The following is a 17,773-nucleotide window of genomic DNA, read 5'->3' on the forward strand; positions in this document are numbered from 1 at the left end:
CCCATGATCGAAACTATTATTGCGGTGAAAGTTCAGTGATGAGAATTGAAAATGCCATTATTATTAGTCTATATTTCTCAATCACAGGGAAAAAAACAATCTTTTGGTATCAAATGCGTAAAGATCCCAGACCTTTGACGGATTTCGTGTAGTATGCTGTGTTAGTGGATGGGATTTTTTAAGAGGTCAGATTTCTTGGGCGAGTCAGATTACAGTTCCATTTCGTAATCTTCATCGTTTTCCTCGTCACTGTCGTGGACATCAAGAATGAAGCAATCCTGCCTCATAATCATTTCGTTGGCCCATGTATCGTTGATGGCACTAGTTCCATCATAAATGACACCACTATGATCGATCTCTCTTGTGCGAACACTATCATCGAACCTTATGTTCTTATTGTTCGAGTGGTGGGAGGGTGGAGAACCGAAGCCAGAAGAATTAGTCTTTACCAAAATAGGCTTGCTATTTTCAAAGATGGATGAAGCATCTGAATTGGTTGGGGAAGAAGAGTAATTGTTATACGATTGAGAATAAGACTCCAAGTCGGAGTCCATGTCCATAGCAGAGAACATAGAATCGGGTGACGATTTCTTCTTAGGAATCAACTGAGTAGCAGCAACACAATCATCCGATAACTGAGGCCCATATAGTACAGTCATATCATTTTCCTTATTCCAGTTAATACGTAAAGGATCGTACTTGTTTTCATTACCGTTCAACTGGAAGTTCTCCATCGACCAACGCCTCCATAGACAATGGTGTAGTCTTTTCAAATAGTAGTTATAATCAGATTCATCTTCCTGGGAACAACTAGGCAACCTGAGCACTTTATGTTTACCGACTTTCAATAAAACTTTCCAAGTCTCACAGATAGCATAAGTTTCTTGGAAATTGTGATGGAAATAATCGATAGCTGGCTTATTCAAATTCGTAACATTATCTAGCAGCAAAAGGTTTTTCCGGATAATAATCGTATCGTCCAAACTATTGGATATCATTGTAAAGGATATGTTAGATGTGAGTCGTTACTATCACCTTGCAGATAAGAAATATATTAGATGGTAGAAGAAGTAAATCAACAAACGGATTAATTGAACAAAGATACACTTATGGTGCTCTTATATATAAAAAAGCCTTCGACCTTTGAACAATAACTACTATTTCTTTTGTAGTTTGTTCAACCGTTATATAATTTACAAATCTTTTCAGAAAGAATATAATATTCAGATAAAGAGACACCAGGAAGCATGGAAAACTCGCAATATATGAATTTCAAGAACCCGGTATTTAACACGCCGGTGCACCGTTTCTTGTGGTCGAACAATTTGGACCGGAAAGGTGAACCCACTCCGATTTATCTAAGGTACCACAGACAATAGAGCTACAATACTATATTTCCAAGCGTGTCAGCAGTGTCAATTCAGAGTCATCCAACTGAGATTCCAACCAGACCCCGGTACTTTTCCCAGTGGTTGGTTACCTGAATCTAAAAGAAAAACAATATGGAGCTTTCACTGTAATTATTTGCAGAAAAAGAGAAAAACAGCCAAAAGAGGTTGCTCGGAAAAGTGGTTCTCCTTTCCGCAGCTAGAATGTGCAGTAGAAAACGGTTATTTTTCCAAAGAATAGTGGGGCGGGAATCCGAAAAAATCATAAAATTGTTTTTTCTTTCTATGGTTCTCTTAGAATCACAAGGGGGGACAAGAAGAAAAACATCTACGAGACCTATGTATTACCCGGGCTGATGCCCGGGTGTGTTTTCTTTTTCTTCGCTTATTGCTTTTCCTTTCGGAAAGATCTGTACGGGGCGACCTGTTGTTTCGATGGGGAGCCAGAAAAGTTTTTCCGACTGGTTGGAGAAGGAGATTTGACAGAAATAAAACAGCTTGAGTATCCAGCTCTAGCGGAGGTGCGCAGTGGGTGTCGTAGGAAGAAGCGGGAAAAACGGCAGTGTTGTTTTTCCGGGATTCGTCTCGTAAGGTTTTTCCGAATGGTGTGAGGAACAACTTGATGGTGAGACTTTTTGGAGATCTCAGTTCGTCACATTACGTAGTGGTAATAAATCGTGTTGATCTGCACACGTCTCTGTTTTTGTTGTTGTCGTTAGTGATTGATAACAGTTGAATGTAGTTTCACTGTGGTTTTCTTCTTTTCCGTGCATTTTTGTTTAATACTTGTTGGCTCCATCGTTGTGTCATTTGTTTACCATTTGAAAAAGATAGGTGCCTCCCGCCGTCATTTCGTCAGGACCAAAGGCGAACCGATAAATGGGGGGTAAACTGCGTTTCAGAGGGGAAAAACAGAAAAAAAAGAACAAGTCACGTGGGCGGATTCTATATGCACTGTTACCCCGTCTTTCTGTGATTTTTGTATTTTTACCTATGGACGTATCTAATGATAGTACTTTCTCCTATTTAAATCACCTTTCACGAACTTTCTCGTCTCTCATCTCCAAGCGATCTTGAAGAAAAAAATTTTTTTCACATCTCATCGCATCGAAGCTTGGACTATTTAAAAAACATGAAAAAATCAAGTGAAAAATTTTTAATAGTTCTTCATCTCATCATATGTAAAGTTGAAAGTGTTTAATGGTATCTACTTTGTTTATTTCCCTTCCCCATCGCAAAACTCTAGAACGGTAACCACAGCTCTAGCTAGTTAATATTAATACACAATGTCTCACAGAAAGTACGAAGCTCCACGTCACGGTCATTTAGGTTTCTTGCCAAGAAAGAGAGCTGCCTCTGTTAGAGGTAGAGTTAAGTCTTTCCCAAAGGACGACCAAACTAAGCCAGTTGCTTTGACCTCTTTCTTGGGTTACAAGGCTGGTATGTCCACTATCGTTAGAGACTTGGACAGACCAGGTTCCAAGTTCCACAAGCGTGAAGTTGTTGAAGCTGTTACCGTTGTTGACACCCCACCAATCGTTGTTGTCGGTGTTGTTGGTTACGTTGAAACCCCAAGAGGTTTGAGATCCTTGACCACCGTCTGGGCTGAACATTTGTCCGACGAAGTCAAGAGAAGATTCTACAAGAACTGGTACAAGTCCAAGAAGAAGGCTTTCACCAAGTACTCTGCTAAGTACGCTGAAAACGGTGCCCAAGTCGACAGAGAATTGGCCAGAATCAAGAAGTACGCTTCTGTTGTTAGAGTCTTGGTCCACACCCAAGTCAGAAAGACTCCATTGTCTCAAAAGAAGGCTCATTTGGCTGAAATCCAATTGAACGGTGGTTCTGTCTCTGACAAGGTTGACTGGGCTAAGGAACACTTCGAAAAGACCGTTGCCGTTGACTCTGTCTTCGAACAAAACGAAATGATCGATGTCGTTGCCGTTACCAAGGGTCACGGTTTCGAAGGTGTTACCCACAGATGGGGTACCAAGAAGCTTCCAAGAAAGACCCACAGAGGTTTGAGAAAGGTTGCTTGTATCGGTGCTTGGCATCCAGCCCACGTTATGTGGTCCGTTGCTAGAGCTGGTCAAAGAGGTTACCACCACAGAACCTCTATTAACCACAAGGTCTACAGAGTTGGTAAGGGTGACGACGAAGCTAACGCCGCTACCGAATTCGACAGAACCAAGAAGACCATCACCCCAATGGGTGGTTTCGTCCACTACGGTGCTATCAACAATGATTTCGTTATCTTGAAGGGTTCTATCCCAGGTACCAGAAAGAGAGTTGTTACTTTAAGAAAGTCCTTGTACACCAACACCTCCAGAAAGGCCTTGGAAGAAGTTACCTTGAAGTGGATCGACACTGCTTCTAAGTTCGGTAAGGGTAGATTCCAAACCCCAGCTGAAAAGCACGCTTTCTTGGGTACTTTGAAGAAGGACTTATAAACTCCTCAACTCTAATAGAGTCGAATTGAGTAAAAAGCTTTGCATGCTGTAATTTTATAGACTAGTTTTGGAGTACTCAAGAAAGTGTTTACACTTTCTTTCACTATCCCATCGGCTGGTTCATAATATTTCCTGTTGTTTTGACAACTATCTTTAAATATGAAAATATTAGCATTTGAATAAATAATAATTACACGCGCTTCCTTCTTGCAAGTTATTTTTCTGGAGAAGCACTGAAGAGCCTCCGCGGTCTTCATCAACGCTTTCTTCTCTTGCTCTTTTTCCGATGATTGGAGTACTGTTTCCTACACATGTCACTACAAAACCATTTCTCATTGGGTTTGGGTGCGGCTGATAATCCTACACAGGGGTAATGGAACCATTCGATGGCACAAGATTCATTATCACAAGCAACCATGGGTCCATACGACACATCTCTACAGAAACAGTACGTCTCTGTCTCTGGCTTGTGCGTCTTATCATGATTCACATGTTCTTGCTGAATCAGTTTCTGTTCCCTTTCTGCCTCTGGGTACCTTGATTTCATAGTGATCTTAATCTTGATCGGTTTGTGATGAGGCAAAGGTTTCAATTTCGGTTGTTTCTTCAAGTGACTATCGTACCTTGCCTTAATCTGAGAGAATCGCTCCAATTCTTGTTTTTCAAAATTGAGCCGTGAATGTTCTTGCCGTACTAACTCTAAGAGATGTTGCGCTTGTCGCAGCATCTCTTCTGAATGACATCCATCTCTATTAGTATCACCTATATCCAATGATTGTATAGTCCAGAGGGTGCGAATCACATCGCATGGTAAATGGTCCAGTGTACTGAGAAACCCGTACCTAACATCTTCCATTGTTCTTGAGCTGTTTCCTTCTAGCCGATTAACTAAGACCAGAATGGTCAATTCTATTCTAGGCGTTAGCATGTACTTACTCTTTCTTGAATGGCTTTTGCCATATGGATATGAATGGAAAGACGTTTTACGTTTTCCCAGAAGGAAAACATTCACGTGACAAGTCCCAGTCACGTGAATGACATTGATGTTTTTGGGATATGGAGTTCTGACCAATCACATCGAAGAACGTGCCGTCTTCTCATAAACCTCCGCACATATGGATATTTTCCCGTACTTAGTGACTTTTCGTCGGGAATATCGCCCTTAACACGCATCCTCCAGTGCGCTTAGGATAGAAAACCTTCAGAAAAACATCGCTTTCGAAAAATAAAAAAAAATACTTTAAACATAATCAATCACAAACAATTATCATTGGATTGGACAGAAAACTTAGCAGAGAAATGCTCACAGACAGCGAAAGGGAAAAAAAAAAACGGCTTGAAAATTTTGGGAATCGATTTTTTCTCTATGTAAAAAGCGATATAATGAAAAATATCTACAAAAATATAGTATATAATTCTTTTCAAACTAGAGAAAACTTTTTGGAAACGATATACATAGATTATTTATATATACGTTTAGTTGGTTATAGTATTAACCAGGGATTTAGTTTGCGCTGATCGATCAATCAATTCAACGGATTTGATTTAATATTTATTTTTGAAAAGAACGGAATAAAAGAAGCCTGCGTCTTTTAAATTTTTGTCCTTTACCTAACTGTCTATTTGTTCGTCTTTCTGGTACAGATATTAAGAAAAGAATAATAATACATTCTCAGGATATTATCCATTGTCTGTGTGATACGAATATAAATTCAAGAATATCAGCTTTGATTCATACAAATAGTTGTTAGAATATCAAAATTCGGGACATTTTTATCTTTTAGAAGAGAATTCAATTAATAGGAAACTAAAGTGATATCATAATAATAAACGATGTTCAGATCATTTTCTACTGCCGCTAAACAGGCCGTAAAAGGTACTTATGTTCAAAGAGCCATTGTTGGTGGTGCTGCTGTTGTCGGTATTGGTGCTTCAACAATGTTGTATGCTGATTCCTTGACTGCTGACGCTATGACAGCTGCTGAGCATGGTTTGCATGCCCCAGGTTACGGTTGGTCTCACAACGGTCCATTGGAAACTTTCGACCATTCTTCTATCAGACGTGGTTACCAAGTTTACCGTGAAGTTTGTGCTGCATGCCATTCTTTGGACCGTGTTGCATGGAGAACCATGGTTGGTGTTTCTCACACTAACGCCGAAGTCAGAGCCATGGCTGAAGAGTTCGAATACGATGACGAACCAGATGACCAAGGTAACCCAAAGAAGAGACCTGGTAAATTGGCTGATTATGTCCCAGGTCCATATCCAAACGAACAAGCTGCTAGAGCCGCTAACCAAGGTGCTCTACCTCCAGATTTGTCCTTGATCGTCAAGGCCAGACACGGTGGTCCAGATTATATCTTTGCTTTGTTAACTGGTTACCCAGAAGAACCACCAGCCGGTGTTGTCTTGCCTCCAGGTGCCAACTACAACCCATACTTCCCAGGTGGTTCCATTGCGATGGGTAGAGTCTTGTTCGACGATTTGGTCGAATACGAAGACGGTACCCCAGCCACTACTTCTCAAATGGCTAAGGATGTTACCACTTTCTTGCACTGGTGTTCTGAACCAGAACACGATGAAAGAAAGAGATTGGGTCTAAAGGCTATGATCGTATTGTCCTCTCTATACTTGTTGTCCGTCTGGGTCAAGAAGTTCAAGTGGGCTTCTATCAAGTCTAGAAAGATTGTCTTCAACCCACCAAAGAAATGAGTTTTTTTGAATATTAATGTCGAAACGAATAAAGACTAATTCATATCAACTCTTTCTATTTTATTCTCTCAACTCTCTACTTCTGTTTCTCCCCATTTCCGGAGAAACTTGCAAGGTCTCTTCTTTTTTGCTACTTGATTGATCAGTATTTGATTGTTGGTAATCAAATGTGATCTTAATCATTTAGATCAGAGATACATCAAATATATTCATCTTTCCACCCATACATCCCACACCGTCTGACACATAAAAAAGGATTCTAACAAAACAAAATGGCTTGACCATCAACCATGCTTAAAAACATCTTATAAAGAGGGAAAAGGAAGCTCGATTATCAAGAATGAAACGGTGAGGATTTAAATGAAAACTTTTTTTACGAACAACCCCTCTCTTTATTCTCATCTTCTGAGAATATGGTACTTCGGGGGAACAAATAGTGTTTTTTTCTTACGAATTAGAAAGAATTGAACCTCCTCCTTTGTACGTCATAATACTACTTTCCATGAAGAAATTGTCTTTTCATTTTTTCTTCTGGAACATGCGATACGTTTATTTATTTGGGAACAATGATCTATTTTTCTCTTGATCTGTTACTCTTCATTTTGTTTTCAACTCTATCCTCTCTGTTCGAATTCTTTACCCATAGTCTTTTGCCTGCCTTTTTTCCTTCTCTTTTTCATGGCTTTTTAACTTTGATCGTTTGTTCTCTCTCTCAACACTTGTAATAATGAAAGAGAAACAAATGTCCTCGTTGTTGTTAATTTTATTATCCTGTCATCCACATTTTATTTATTACGAAATTTCCCTAACTTATCCTAAACTTAACTTAACTTAACTTATCCTGTCAATTAAAAAAAGAACACCTCTTTTAAAACCATAAAAAAAGTATCAACAAAAATTCATCATTTATCTTCATGTCTTTATGATAATAACTTATTATTTGAATTGTTTACCCCCCTGCTTTGCTCACTAGCTGAAGGAGAAATCCATTGAACTGGTTCAAAAGTTCAACGCATCCACTTGTATTTCTTTTGCTTCATCATATTTATTATCACTGATTTGCCTATCTACTGCTCTTGCATTCCCGGTCCTACACATCATGCGCGAATTAGATTTCTTTCTGTGCTCATTATTCTTCTCAAATATTCACTTTACTTTGTTTACAATCTTTGTTTGGAATATGCTTGGGAATATCGAAGCTGAGTAGCAATAGCACTTCATGGAATTGTGCAAGCAATGAAAACCAATTGGATTTAGATTATCTTCGGTTGTTTCACTCAAAGTTGGAAAGTGAGCTCAATTATATAGGAACTCTTCAACATCTTGAAATATAGTTTGAACATGTATTTGTATATGATATCACGAATATATATACATATATATTTATAATATAACATAGTGTATTACAACATCTGAAGCTATTAACTACGAGGTTCGCATATTATTACGACCTAACACCTTCATACTTTGGGTTTAAGACTTCAAAGTTAACATTTAGGTAAATATTAATAAACCAAAGTGAAATTTGAATTGAATAAAAATATTCCAAGTTTGCAAAACGGAAATGAATACTCACCAGACCCTCCAATCACTTGTAACAATCAGCCTTGTAGTTAATGGCGTTACCAATTATCCTATACTGAGGGTTCCCACAACATAAAGGTATGCAATCGTCATAATTATCACGTGACAGACTTACTAGCTCAGGTTGGTCCTTCTCGTTCTTGCCGTTTCGTGTTATTACCCTTTTAGGAAAGCTAATGAATTTCTGAATCTTCTTTCTCAGTAAGGAAAAGACTTTAAATAATTGCGGCATCTGAGTATTAATTTTGCAGTTGAAACCACTGTTCACACTGCTGGTACCTCTTTCTAATAACTTCAAGTGAGGTTTTCTTACCGCTTTAGAGGTGTAATTGAATTGGTACAAGTGAGGCATCTCCTTTTGTTGTAGTATTAACTTTTCGAGACACGTTGCGACGTGTGGGATAAAATATCAAGTTGCTGAAGTTCCGTTCAAGTCATACTTCTTCTTTGCGGTTACATTCGATCACATACAAAGCACTGAGAAGAGCTGACAGTATTTATTTTGACAGAGCATACACTTATTGTGGTCATATAAATACCTCTAAGGATTCTTTCAGTAAAAAGGGAAAAGTTTTCCGCACACCTAGAGTACAGATTCACTATTAAAAGCGAGCTACAAGATGTGTAGCAAGGACGGTTCTACGAACAGTAACGTTACAACGCCAAAGAAACGGGGCAGACCTGCTATTCTAAAACAGTACTCTGACCCTATGAAGTCCCCAATGGCTCAAACATCGTTACAGATGCAAAAATCTCAACAATCTTTCAATAAGCCATTGATGCGTATCGGTCATTCTCCGACTAAGTTCAAGACTCCTCAAAGGAAAAGAAGAGGTAGCGGTACAGATATCTCTCCACCACATTCTGCTACTGGCTCTACAAAAAAAGGGAGATATAGAGGTGTTGTGATGAATTCTCCTTCTTCGGCTGGTTCGAAATCTATCAGACCAAAATCTAAGAGGGATGACGAATTTTCACTTTCGAAAACTGATGATGAGGATGCAGATTTGGATGATCCAAGTAATTATGATGGTCATGACACTAGATCTCTTAACCATCCCCCTAGTTCTGCTCCAGGAACTCCTTTAGATCAGGTGTTTTCATCAATTTCTAGGCATCATAATGTTAGAAGTTCGCCTCCTGTTATGTTTAATTCCGACTCACCAATTCAAGCGAAACGTAAATTAGCTGTTGACATGAACGAAACCTCTCATTGGAATGAGGACAGTACTGTGAGTGAGAAGAGATGGAAATTTATGTTGAACGTTGGCAAAAATGGTAAAGCTTGCATTGAAACGAACTCCTTGAAAACTACAGACACCATAGAATCAGATTCCCAAGCTGAAAAGAGTCTTCAACCCCCAAAACATTTGTTGGAAACCCCAGTTAAAGTGGCTGATGTTGACGAAAACGGTGTGGCTAGATTCGACAAGAAAAGAGTTATGGGTTTCTTGAGACAGATGAAATCGAAAAATAAGACATTGGATGACAAACCACTCCCTGAACAAACAAAAAGGTTTACTATCCCTTCGTCACCAGCGGGTCCTCCAAATTCAACGGGTACAATTGCTGAACCATTGACGCCGAAATGCTCTCAATTGATGCAATTTAGAACTGGTTTCACTCCGAATTTTAACATTGACGAGTTACTTGTGAGTCCGAAACTTCAAGAATCATTGAATAAAAACCTTTTCAAATCTCCTAACCAATACGTATTTAAAGTACTGTCTGGAGATCCCCTGTTGATCAACGATCATCAGGAGACAGATATTATGAATCCTCCTCATAGCCAAGAAGTGTCAGATATATTATCATTTCTAAATTCTCCAAAACGAGGAACCAATTTGAGTACCCCACCATCTCATTTGGTCAATTTCAGCTCACCAAGAGCGAATAGCAGAACATTCGCATCCAATTTGAACAATGTAAAGCTGCAATTGCCTGCACTCAGCACCCCCAAAACTGATTCACATCAAAGTCAACAATTGCAGCATACATTGCTTCCTTCAACTCCTTTATTGAAATTAGCTACTACTGGAACGCCATCACAATTCACACCTATAATACAAAAACAAATGAATGATGAAAGCAAATTCCCATTGACGCACTCTGTGCACCCCATCAATCTACGAAAAAGTCAAGTAAAGAAGTTGGAATCCAATGATGATGCCAGAATGGCGTTGAAGAAATTGATCAACGGTAATTAGTCTCAAGCGTTCCATACTCTAACCGATTATTTCACTTCTCGAAAACAGTCCACGTTTGGACTCAATTTGGCCCATTTCATAACCATGACTGCCGCCTGTCTTTCAGATTTTATGATTCTTTGTAACAATATTATACGGACTTCCATTTCGAAACTAGATACTTTTTTATATACTACCATTACATTAATTCCACATTGGCTCATCAAAATTGAACAACCAAGAAAGCCCTATCCAGGAGCTTAAGACCCCGATGGAGCAGTAAATGGAGTAGATCATTAGTCCCAAAAACTCATATTTGTCGAGAGCGGCGTACTTGTGTTTGAGCACATCTAAGGCCTGCACAAATAAGACCATTGGTATCAAAAGCAAGTAATAACAAATTGCTAATCTATCAAAGAAAAAAATTCTTCTTACACCGCTTCTGTTGACCTTACTCGTCTGACCCATAGCATAGAAGTATAAAATGCACCAGATGAAAGTGTACAAGAATTTTAGTAAAAAGTCTTGAGATTCGTAAAGCAATGGGAATAAAGACACATATCCCGCAGAGGCCAACAATGTGAATGGTGTCAAAAGCCTTCTATCGAAAGGAACTAAGAAGGAAAATGGAAAGATAACTAACATAATAGCCTTTTCATGAACATGCCAGCCAAATAAGAAGGAGACAAACCCACATAGGGTCAAAGAACCTACAAACCTCTTGAAGGATGGATCGAATAAAACTGGGACGACAGCCAAGATCTGATAGAATAGAGTTAATAAGAAAGTTAACTTGGGGGTAATTTGAGGAAGAACAACGAAAAACACATCTTGAACCAATCCACGAGTGCCTGAGTTGTTTGACTCAATCCTGACATGAATATCAGCAGCAGTCTTTGGCATAGAAGTCAAGACGATGCTTAGAATCTTTTGCAAATATGGTAGTTTCAAAACTAAAACGGTAAGAACTTTATCAGTGAAAGAGTACACCGCCCAAACATTTGGTGCCCAATAAGCATGTGTGAGACCTCTAGAGAAGGGAAATAATCTCGCTAATAATTGTTGCCATGTTGTAATAAAGGGCAAAAAAGCCAACGAAAATATACCCATGACAACTGATGCCAATTTAAGTAAATTCGACCACTGTACAATTGATATAAGATCTTTGTAGGACCTAAATTTGAAACTGCTGAAATCAAGCACGTATGCTCTAAGTAAAAAGACAAAATAAGCTGGGGCAAGATACAAAAAGATGTGCTTGAAACATAATGCAATGGAAAAGAACGCCGCACATAGTATATATCTCTTATTTTTGGCTGCCACAATTGAAGATATTAATATTCCGAAAAGGAAACCATTGTACTGGAAGTGTATATGGTCTACTATCAAAAGTCCTGGAGACAAAACAATACTACTGGCCACAACAAAGTTGGCACTCTTCTCTGAAATATCACTAGTGTTGATGAAAACTTGAAGGGCGGCATAAAGCACCAATTCACTCAATATAACTGTAATTCTTTGAAATATAATAGTTGGCAAACCGAAGCTGCCGACTTTTACTATATCCAAACACCCATCTTCTGCCACTGATTTTGGAACAAATTGAGAAAGGAACCATTCAAAATATGCAAAAAATGGGGGATAATCAAGAGTCCATTGACTAGTAGATTCCACATACCATTTATTCAGTGGGAGTTTGTTAGTGATGGCCAACCAATTTCTATGTACGTCAAAATCTGTGCTATAATAACCTGGGAATAGTAACACTTTCAACACCGTAGCACATATCCAGAAATTCCAAAGCGAATAACGTCTTGTCTTCACGTTATTGATAGCATTAGGTGCAGAATTTCGTTTACCTTGACTAACCTTTGCATCAGACTTTGCCATCGTGGCAATTGTGCTCTCGGGTCTACCGGTTTATTCTCTTTTGTTCCAGTCTTATGGTGATGTATATGTCTGTATAATAACAACAGCGATTTTAAGTAAATATTATTTTTGACCAGATTCAGGTAAGAACCAAGGTTCTCCTTTAGTTATCAACATTCAACAAAGGCAACAAAAGCCAAATCAGAAAGCAACACGCCATGGAGTTTGATAATGATCTTGGCAGGTCAGTCTGGGATGATAACCCAGAAGAAAACCCATTCAATGAGTTAAGTAGAACGTTTGCAAACCTGGGCAAACCGGCTGATCAAGAGCAACCATTTGAAGAGGAACATGAACCGGAAGAAAATGAATCGACAGGCGATGGCGTCAATGATGTGGGCATCACCGATAAGAACGGATGGCATGCTTCTAGCTATCAGACACCGGTGAGAAGCAGCGTTTCTAATGATGAATCTCCCTTGAATTCTGGTCCTCTATCCGCTAGCGAACCAATTCTTGAGAGACACACTGACAAATTAGAATTGCTTGGTTCTTTAGCCCCTGAAGAAGATCCATTACATGAGCTTACACAAACGGCTACTCTTCAGTCCCCAAAGAAAAGTGATCCTTTATTTAGTGGGTTAGAAAAATCGCCATTGCACATCTTTGATGATAATTCCACAGGCCATATCAGTTCACAACATCAGCCTCAAATGAAAACAAAGTCTGGGAAACTAAACAAGCTTTTCTCGAGCGCAAGGACTCGCAGGCATCCTATTAAACCAACACAAGAGAAAGCTTCGATTTCTATTCATGACCCACTAGTAGAAAGCCTAGTCGAGAAAGAGAAAAATGAACAGTTTGTTGAGGAGTCATTGGCTGATGACAAAGACGAAGGTAAGCTGTCATTGGAACGTGAAATGGATTCACCTCTATATTTAATTGCTGAGAGAAAGGTACCATCCTACATTCCGAAAACGAATAGCACAATGTCTAGCAGTAACACACAAGAGACAATTGAGAAATTCCAGATTTCGGTCGTTGATCCAATGAAAATTGGAGACATTACGTCTGTCTACGTGGAGTATACCGTCATAAGCAAGTCTAATTTACTAGAGGGCAAACCAACTAGAGTTAAAAGACGTTATAGAGACTTTAGATGGCTTTACAGGCAACTACAACACAACCATTGGGGTAAAATAATACCCCCACCTCCTGAAAAACAAGCGGTTGGTAGATTTAAACAAGATTTTATTGAAAATAGAAGGGCTCAGATGGAACGAATGCTCCAACATATCGCTAGTAATCATGTGCTTCAGAAGGATGAAGACTTTATACTATTCTTGACTTCAGAGAAATGGAGCCAAGAGTCCAAAGTAAGAGAGCAGATTTCAGGTTCAAAGGCCTCTCATGATAGTAATGATATTTCTGATATTCATATCTCTGAATTGAAACTCCTTGGTTCTGAGGATGCAGAAAGAGTCTTGAAGAATGGTGGATTAGATACAGAGACTGGAGGAAGTTTTATGGGACTATCCTTTGCAACTGCTCCAAAATATAAGGAGCCTGACCAATTCTTTGTAGATGCTGCTGAAAAAATGGATATATTAGAGGAGCAATTGAAGCAGTTGTACAAAGCTTTGGAACTGGTCGATTCTCAAAGATCAGATTTGTGTTCGGTAATTAATGAGTTTAGTGAAACTTTGAAAGCACTGGCTGATTTGGAATTATCGAATCGAACATCAGATCTACTTCAAAACTTTGCGGAAGTCCACCTTCGTATAAAAGAGTCTACTTCCAGGAGCTCAATGCAGGATTCGCTAACACTTGGCATAACTATCGATGATAATCTCAGGGCAATAGGTAGTGTGAAAGCCGTGCTAAATCAAAGGAAAAAACTCGGTTACTATATTCTGCTTGTTGAAAACGACCTGAATAAGAAGCAAACCCAATTCAACAAAGTGTCAGGAAACTCTGCCAATAGTGAAAAGGCCACCTCAATTGAAAACGAACTTCGCATCCTCACATCCCGATGCAATAAAATAAAACAGGAATGGCAGACAATCGCTGAAGTTATAAGAAAAGATGTTAACCAACATGACGTCGATACAATTGAAGATTTTAGGAATAACATGGAAATATACCTTGAGTCAGCCATTGAAAGTCAAAAAGAGTGCATTGAAATTTGGGAAACGTTCTACCAGAATAATCTATAAATTATGAATAATGGTTTACTGTCATTTGTATTATATATTTCCTAAACCCTTAACGTCTTCTTTTTTGGCATCATTTTCTTCTTCGACAAAGATGCTGCCAAGTAGATCTATTTTGTCTTGTTGTTTACCTAGCTCGTTGAATGAAACGATCATCCCATCAAAGGCAAAACATAATTCTCTGGCGTTCAACTTGATACTACGGTTGGTATTCGGGACCTTTGGGTATCTTTGTGAGAAATGCGTTAGCAAGAGTTTTCTTGCATTCATCGTGTTTGAAACTTTTATAGCCTCATTAATGGTACTATGTCTTTTTTTCATAGCTTCAACTTTTAATTCATTTTCCAAGGTTGCCTCATGAATCAATAGATCGGAGTTTTTACCTATTCCTCTTGCGAACTGATTGAAGTTCGGTCTTGTATCACCAGAGTATGAAAGTTTGAAGAGCTCTTTACTTCTTGCACTCAGGAAGAAAGAAATGGAATTACAATATGCCCAATCGCAGTGTATTGCCGGACATGTTCTAAATGACATTAAGCGTAAGTTTTGCATCAACTTTTTGATCTTTGCGGTATCTTTGACAGCACTTTCTTCGTCATGTTCCAAATCCTTTCTTCCTTTTGTAGCATAAGTTCCATCGACATCCATGGATAATGGCTTTGTTTGCTTTCTGATATCGTCTCCTGCTTTTAGATGTTCGCAGCTTATGTACTCTATCCTTGAAAGTATAGCTGGATCTTCTAGACTAAACCATTCTCGAACAAATATGTTATACTGCCATGGCGTAATAACGTAAAGTTTATCGGCAGTGTGCTTGTTGTGTTTATACCATTCTTTAATGAGACTTGCTATACCCAAATGGTGATCAGCATGGAGATGACTTAGATATATCAACTTTACATCTCTGAAAAGCTTCGGTACATCAATATCAGGTATGGTACGGTGAATGGTACCCAAAGTATTTTCCCCTGCATCGAGAAGGATAGAACGGTTCACAACAGTGCCATCGACTTCAGTATACGGTATCTTCACTAATGTTGAAATAACATTACGGTACTTAGATGGCAATGCACTACCAGTTCCAAGGGAAATTATTTCAATTTCATTCAATTTAGTTTTATTATCAAAGTTATTGACGTGTACTTGTTCATGTACGGTGCGTTCTAAAGACGAACCTTCAATGCATAATGGAACCACATGAGACTCATACAATTCATCAATCGTTGAGCTCTGCTTGGCTGTGGGCAACTGAGATTCATGTATGACCATATTTTCTTTACCAACAGTGAAAGGTTCCAAGGCTATTCCTTTCATCTTCTCAAAGACATGCATATTCTCGTTTTTCACCAAACATGATGGCACATGTTCTTGTTGTTGAACTAATGATGATCCTTCTGGTAGGTCTTTTGGGAAGCAGTGGAAAAACTCCCGGGAGTAAACTCTATCGGTAATGGGAATGTTATAACTTTCTACTTGCAATGCTTTCAACTTTAAAGTTGCAATTGCTGCGCTTTCGTATGCTATGGTGTTTGGAGAAATTGAGGAATGAGATACATAATGCTGGATTTGATCATCGCTGAACGTATCAAAAAATTGGAATAAATCATCGGTGATGGTAACCTCATCGCCAAGGAAGTAGTAGATAGCTGACAATTGATCCGTAGGATAATTTTTAAATTCATCAATGAATCGAGGAATGTATTTGTTTGATGGAATATCCAAGACCAAAACTTTCCCAAAGTTCCTAGTTTCACTCAACACCTGATCGGAGTTGATTACAGTGCCATCTTCTAAAGTGATACTATTACCCTTAGCCAACTCGGCATAAAGTCTACCTTTAGGTACCCCCAATCTTTTAGCTTCTTCCACGTTGAACTTACCTCTAACAGCTGGGAAGGTAAGCTCGTAAGACGTCGTCAGATTCTTGGCTCCAATGGCTTCAGGCGGTATATCAACATTTAACGTGCTATTTGCAGAAGGATCCTGTTCATCTGTGGGATTTACTTCAGGGAACATACGAGCGATGATATTCTTCAAGCCATTAGTAAAACCGAGCGACTGATGTTGTTGTACACATTGATCTACATTTGCACTATTGCTAATGACGATTGATTTTACAGTAATAGTAGAGTCCTGATAACATTCCGAATTTTTCAACGTGGAAACCTTTAAATCCAAACCGAACCTGAACACAAAATATCTCCAAGTACTAACCACGTAATCCAAGATATTAGATCCATAAAAAATGCTTATATCTTTTTTCCCCTGATCACTAGCAGTCAAGATTAACCCTGGTAACCCACCGATGCAGGAATAATCCATCTCACCTGTTAAAAATATTCCGTTCAATTTCCCGAACTTAACCTTTGACTCATTACAGGCTCTTTGAGAACCTTCTCCTATCTTACCGAAGAAGTATTTATCACCATGATCAGACTGAAGCAGTAGCAATGGCTGCTTAGTATCCAAACAGGGATGTGTAATTGGAATCAACTGGTACATTGTATTTAATCTTTGTTGGGATGGTCTGGATGATCTCTTCTTGACTGAGGATTCAAGAAACCGTCTGGTCACTAGTGCACTGGTAGAAAAACTCAAGTAACGCAACTTGGGAAACAATATGAAACCGCAGGGTTCTAAAAGGATCCAATGAAGTAAAAAAAATATAAACAGCAGAAGCAGATGCTGTAGGGCCAGTAAACTCAAACCTAGCCTAATAGTATTCTGTTGATGCGAAGTTTACGGTGTGAAAGAAACTCAGGAAAAAAAAAAGTATACGGATATCCGGTCGCTATAAACACCAACAGGTTGAATAATAACACCCTTTTATCCCAGTGATGATATCTCATATTTCACCTCATGTCATGTCATCTCATCGCATCACTACTTCTCACTTTAAACAACTTCACTACAAAAAATAATACATGGAACTGAATTAGATTTTTCATAAAAACAGACAATTTCTGTTGATGAATCTGATATTTCCAGTCACGTGTTGTTAAATTAAAATCTTTGGTATCTGGTGAATCCATAGTGTTTATTAGCTATATATCTAGTAATGTATGTTGATGCACCTGGTGATCTGTCATGACTGTGTTGATCGTCTTTGTCCAGATCTAATACCTCCTTATATAATAACTCAGATTGGTTAATGATGTTTCAACTAGAAACAATCCTTATGTATCATCTTGATACTTAACCGCCTATTACATTGGTAGTTACCCGATCATAGTTTATGATCCGTTTCAATAATTCTGCTTTGATAAAGGATTTCAACCTTGGCAAAACCAACTATAGAACGCGCTAGTGGTTTAGTGGTAAAATCTCAGTTTCCCATACTGAGGCCCCGGGTTCGATTCCCGGCTGGCGCA

The 17,773-nt window shown here is 38.7% G+C and overlaps 9 protein-coding genes and 1 non-coding gene across 10 annotated transcripts; 5 read left to right on the forward strand and 5 right to left on the reverse strand.

Moving 5' to 3' along the window:
* Positions 1 to 209: 209 nt before the first annotated feature.
* On the reverse strand, positions 210 to 998 carry KLLA0_F16489g (uncharacterized protein; the record flags this gene model as incomplete). Its single annotated transcript, XM_455821.1, has 1 exon — positions 210 to 998. The coding sequence occupies one exon, from the start codon at positions 996 to 998 to the stop codon at positions 210 to 212; it is 789 nt and encodes a 262-aa protein (XP_455821.1).
* A 1,676-nt stretch (positions 999 to 2,674) lies between these two features.
* Positions 2,675 to 3,838, forward strand: RPL3 (60S ribosomal protein uL3; the record flags this gene model as incomplete). The annotated part of the gene is made up of 1 exon (XM_455822.1): positions 2,675 to 3,838. The coding sequence occupies one exon, from the start codon at positions 2,675 to 2,677 to the stop codon at positions 3,836 to 3,838; it is 1,164 nt and encodes a 387-aa protein (XP_455822.1).
* Positions 3,839 to 4,094: 256 nt separating this feature from the next.
* Positions 4,095 to 4,766, reverse strand: YNG1 (Yng1p; the record flags this gene model as incomplete). Its single annotated transcript, XM_455823.1, has 1 exon — positions 4,095 to 4,766. One exon carries the CDS (start codon positions 4,764 to 4,766, stop codon positions 4,095 to 4,097), a length of 672 nt encoding a protein of 223 aa, XP_455823.1.
* Positions 4,767 to 5,671: 905 nt separating this feature from the next.
* CYT1 (ubiquinol--cytochrome-c reductase catalytic subunit CYT1) lies at positions 5,672 to 6,550 on the forward strand (the record flags this gene model as incomplete). The annotated part of the gene is made up of 1 exon (XM_455824.1): positions 5,672 to 6,550. One exon carries the CDS (start codon positions 5,672 to 5,674, stop codon positions 6,548 to 6,550), a length of 879 nt encoding a protein of 292 aa, XP_455824.1.
* A 1,588-nt stretch (positions 6,551 to 8,138) lies between these two features.
* On the reverse strand, positions 8,139 to 8,486 carry KLLA0_F16577g (uncharacterized protein; the record flags this gene model as incomplete). The annotated part of the gene is made up of 1 exon (XM_455825.1): positions 8,139 to 8,486. The coding sequence occupies one exon, from the start codon at positions 8,484 to 8,486 to the stop codon at positions 8,139 to 8,141; it is 348 nt and encodes a 115-aa protein (XP_455825.1).
* Positions 8,487 to 8,754: 268 nt separating this feature from the next.
* MSA1 (Msa1p) lies at positions 8,755 to 10,341 on the forward strand (the record flags this gene model as incomplete). Its single annotated transcript, XM_455826.1, has 1 exon — positions 8,755 to 10,341. The coding sequence occupies one exon, from the start codon at positions 8,755 to 8,757 to the stop codon at positions 10,339 to 10,341; it is 1,587 nt and encodes a 528-aa protein (XP_455826.1).
* A 183-nt stretch (positions 10,342 to 10,524) lies between these two features.
* On the reverse strand, positions 10,525 to 12,210 carry ALG8 (dolichyl-P-Glc:Glc1Man(9)GlcNAc(2)-PP-dolichol alpha-1,3-glucosyltransferase; the record flags this gene model as incomplete). Its single annotated transcript, XM_455827.1, has 1 exon — positions 10,525 to 12,210. One exon carries the CDS (start codon positions 12,208 to 12,210, stop codon positions 10,525 to 10,527), a length of 1,686 nt encoding a protein of 561 aa, XP_455827.1.
* A 197-nt stretch (positions 12,211 to 12,407) lies between these two features.
* On the forward strand, positions 12,408 to 14,405 carry VPS5 (sorting nexin 1; the record flags this gene model as incomplete). The annotated part of the gene is made up of 1 exon (XM_455828.1): positions 12,408 to 14,405. The coding sequence occupies one exon, from the start codon at positions 12,408 to 12,410 to the stop codon at positions 14,403 to 14,405; it is 1,998 nt and encodes a 665-aa protein (XP_455828.1).
* A 30-nt stretch (positions 14,406 to 14,435) lies between these two features.
* TRZ1 (tRNase Z) lies at positions 14,436 to 16,904 on the reverse strand (the record flags this gene model as incomplete). Its single annotated transcript, XM_455829.1, has 1 exon — positions 14,436 to 16,904. One exon carries the CDS (start codon positions 16,902 to 16,904, stop codon positions 14,436 to 14,438), a length of 2,469 nt encoding a protein of 822 aa, XP_455829.1.
* A 798-nt stretch (positions 16,905 to 17,702) lies between these two features.
* Positions 17,703 to 17,773, forward strand: KLLA0_F16687r. The gene has a single exon. It is a non-coding gene; the product is annotated as a tRNA-Gly (tRNA).

The sequence above is a fragment of the Kluyveromyces lactis genome (assembly GCF_000002515.2).
Source record: "Kluyveromyces lactis strain NRRL Y-1140 chromosome F complete sequence".
NCBI lineage: Eukaryota > Fungi > Ascomycota > Saccharomycetes > Saccharomycetales > Saccharomycetaceae > Kluyveromyces > Kluyveromyces lactis.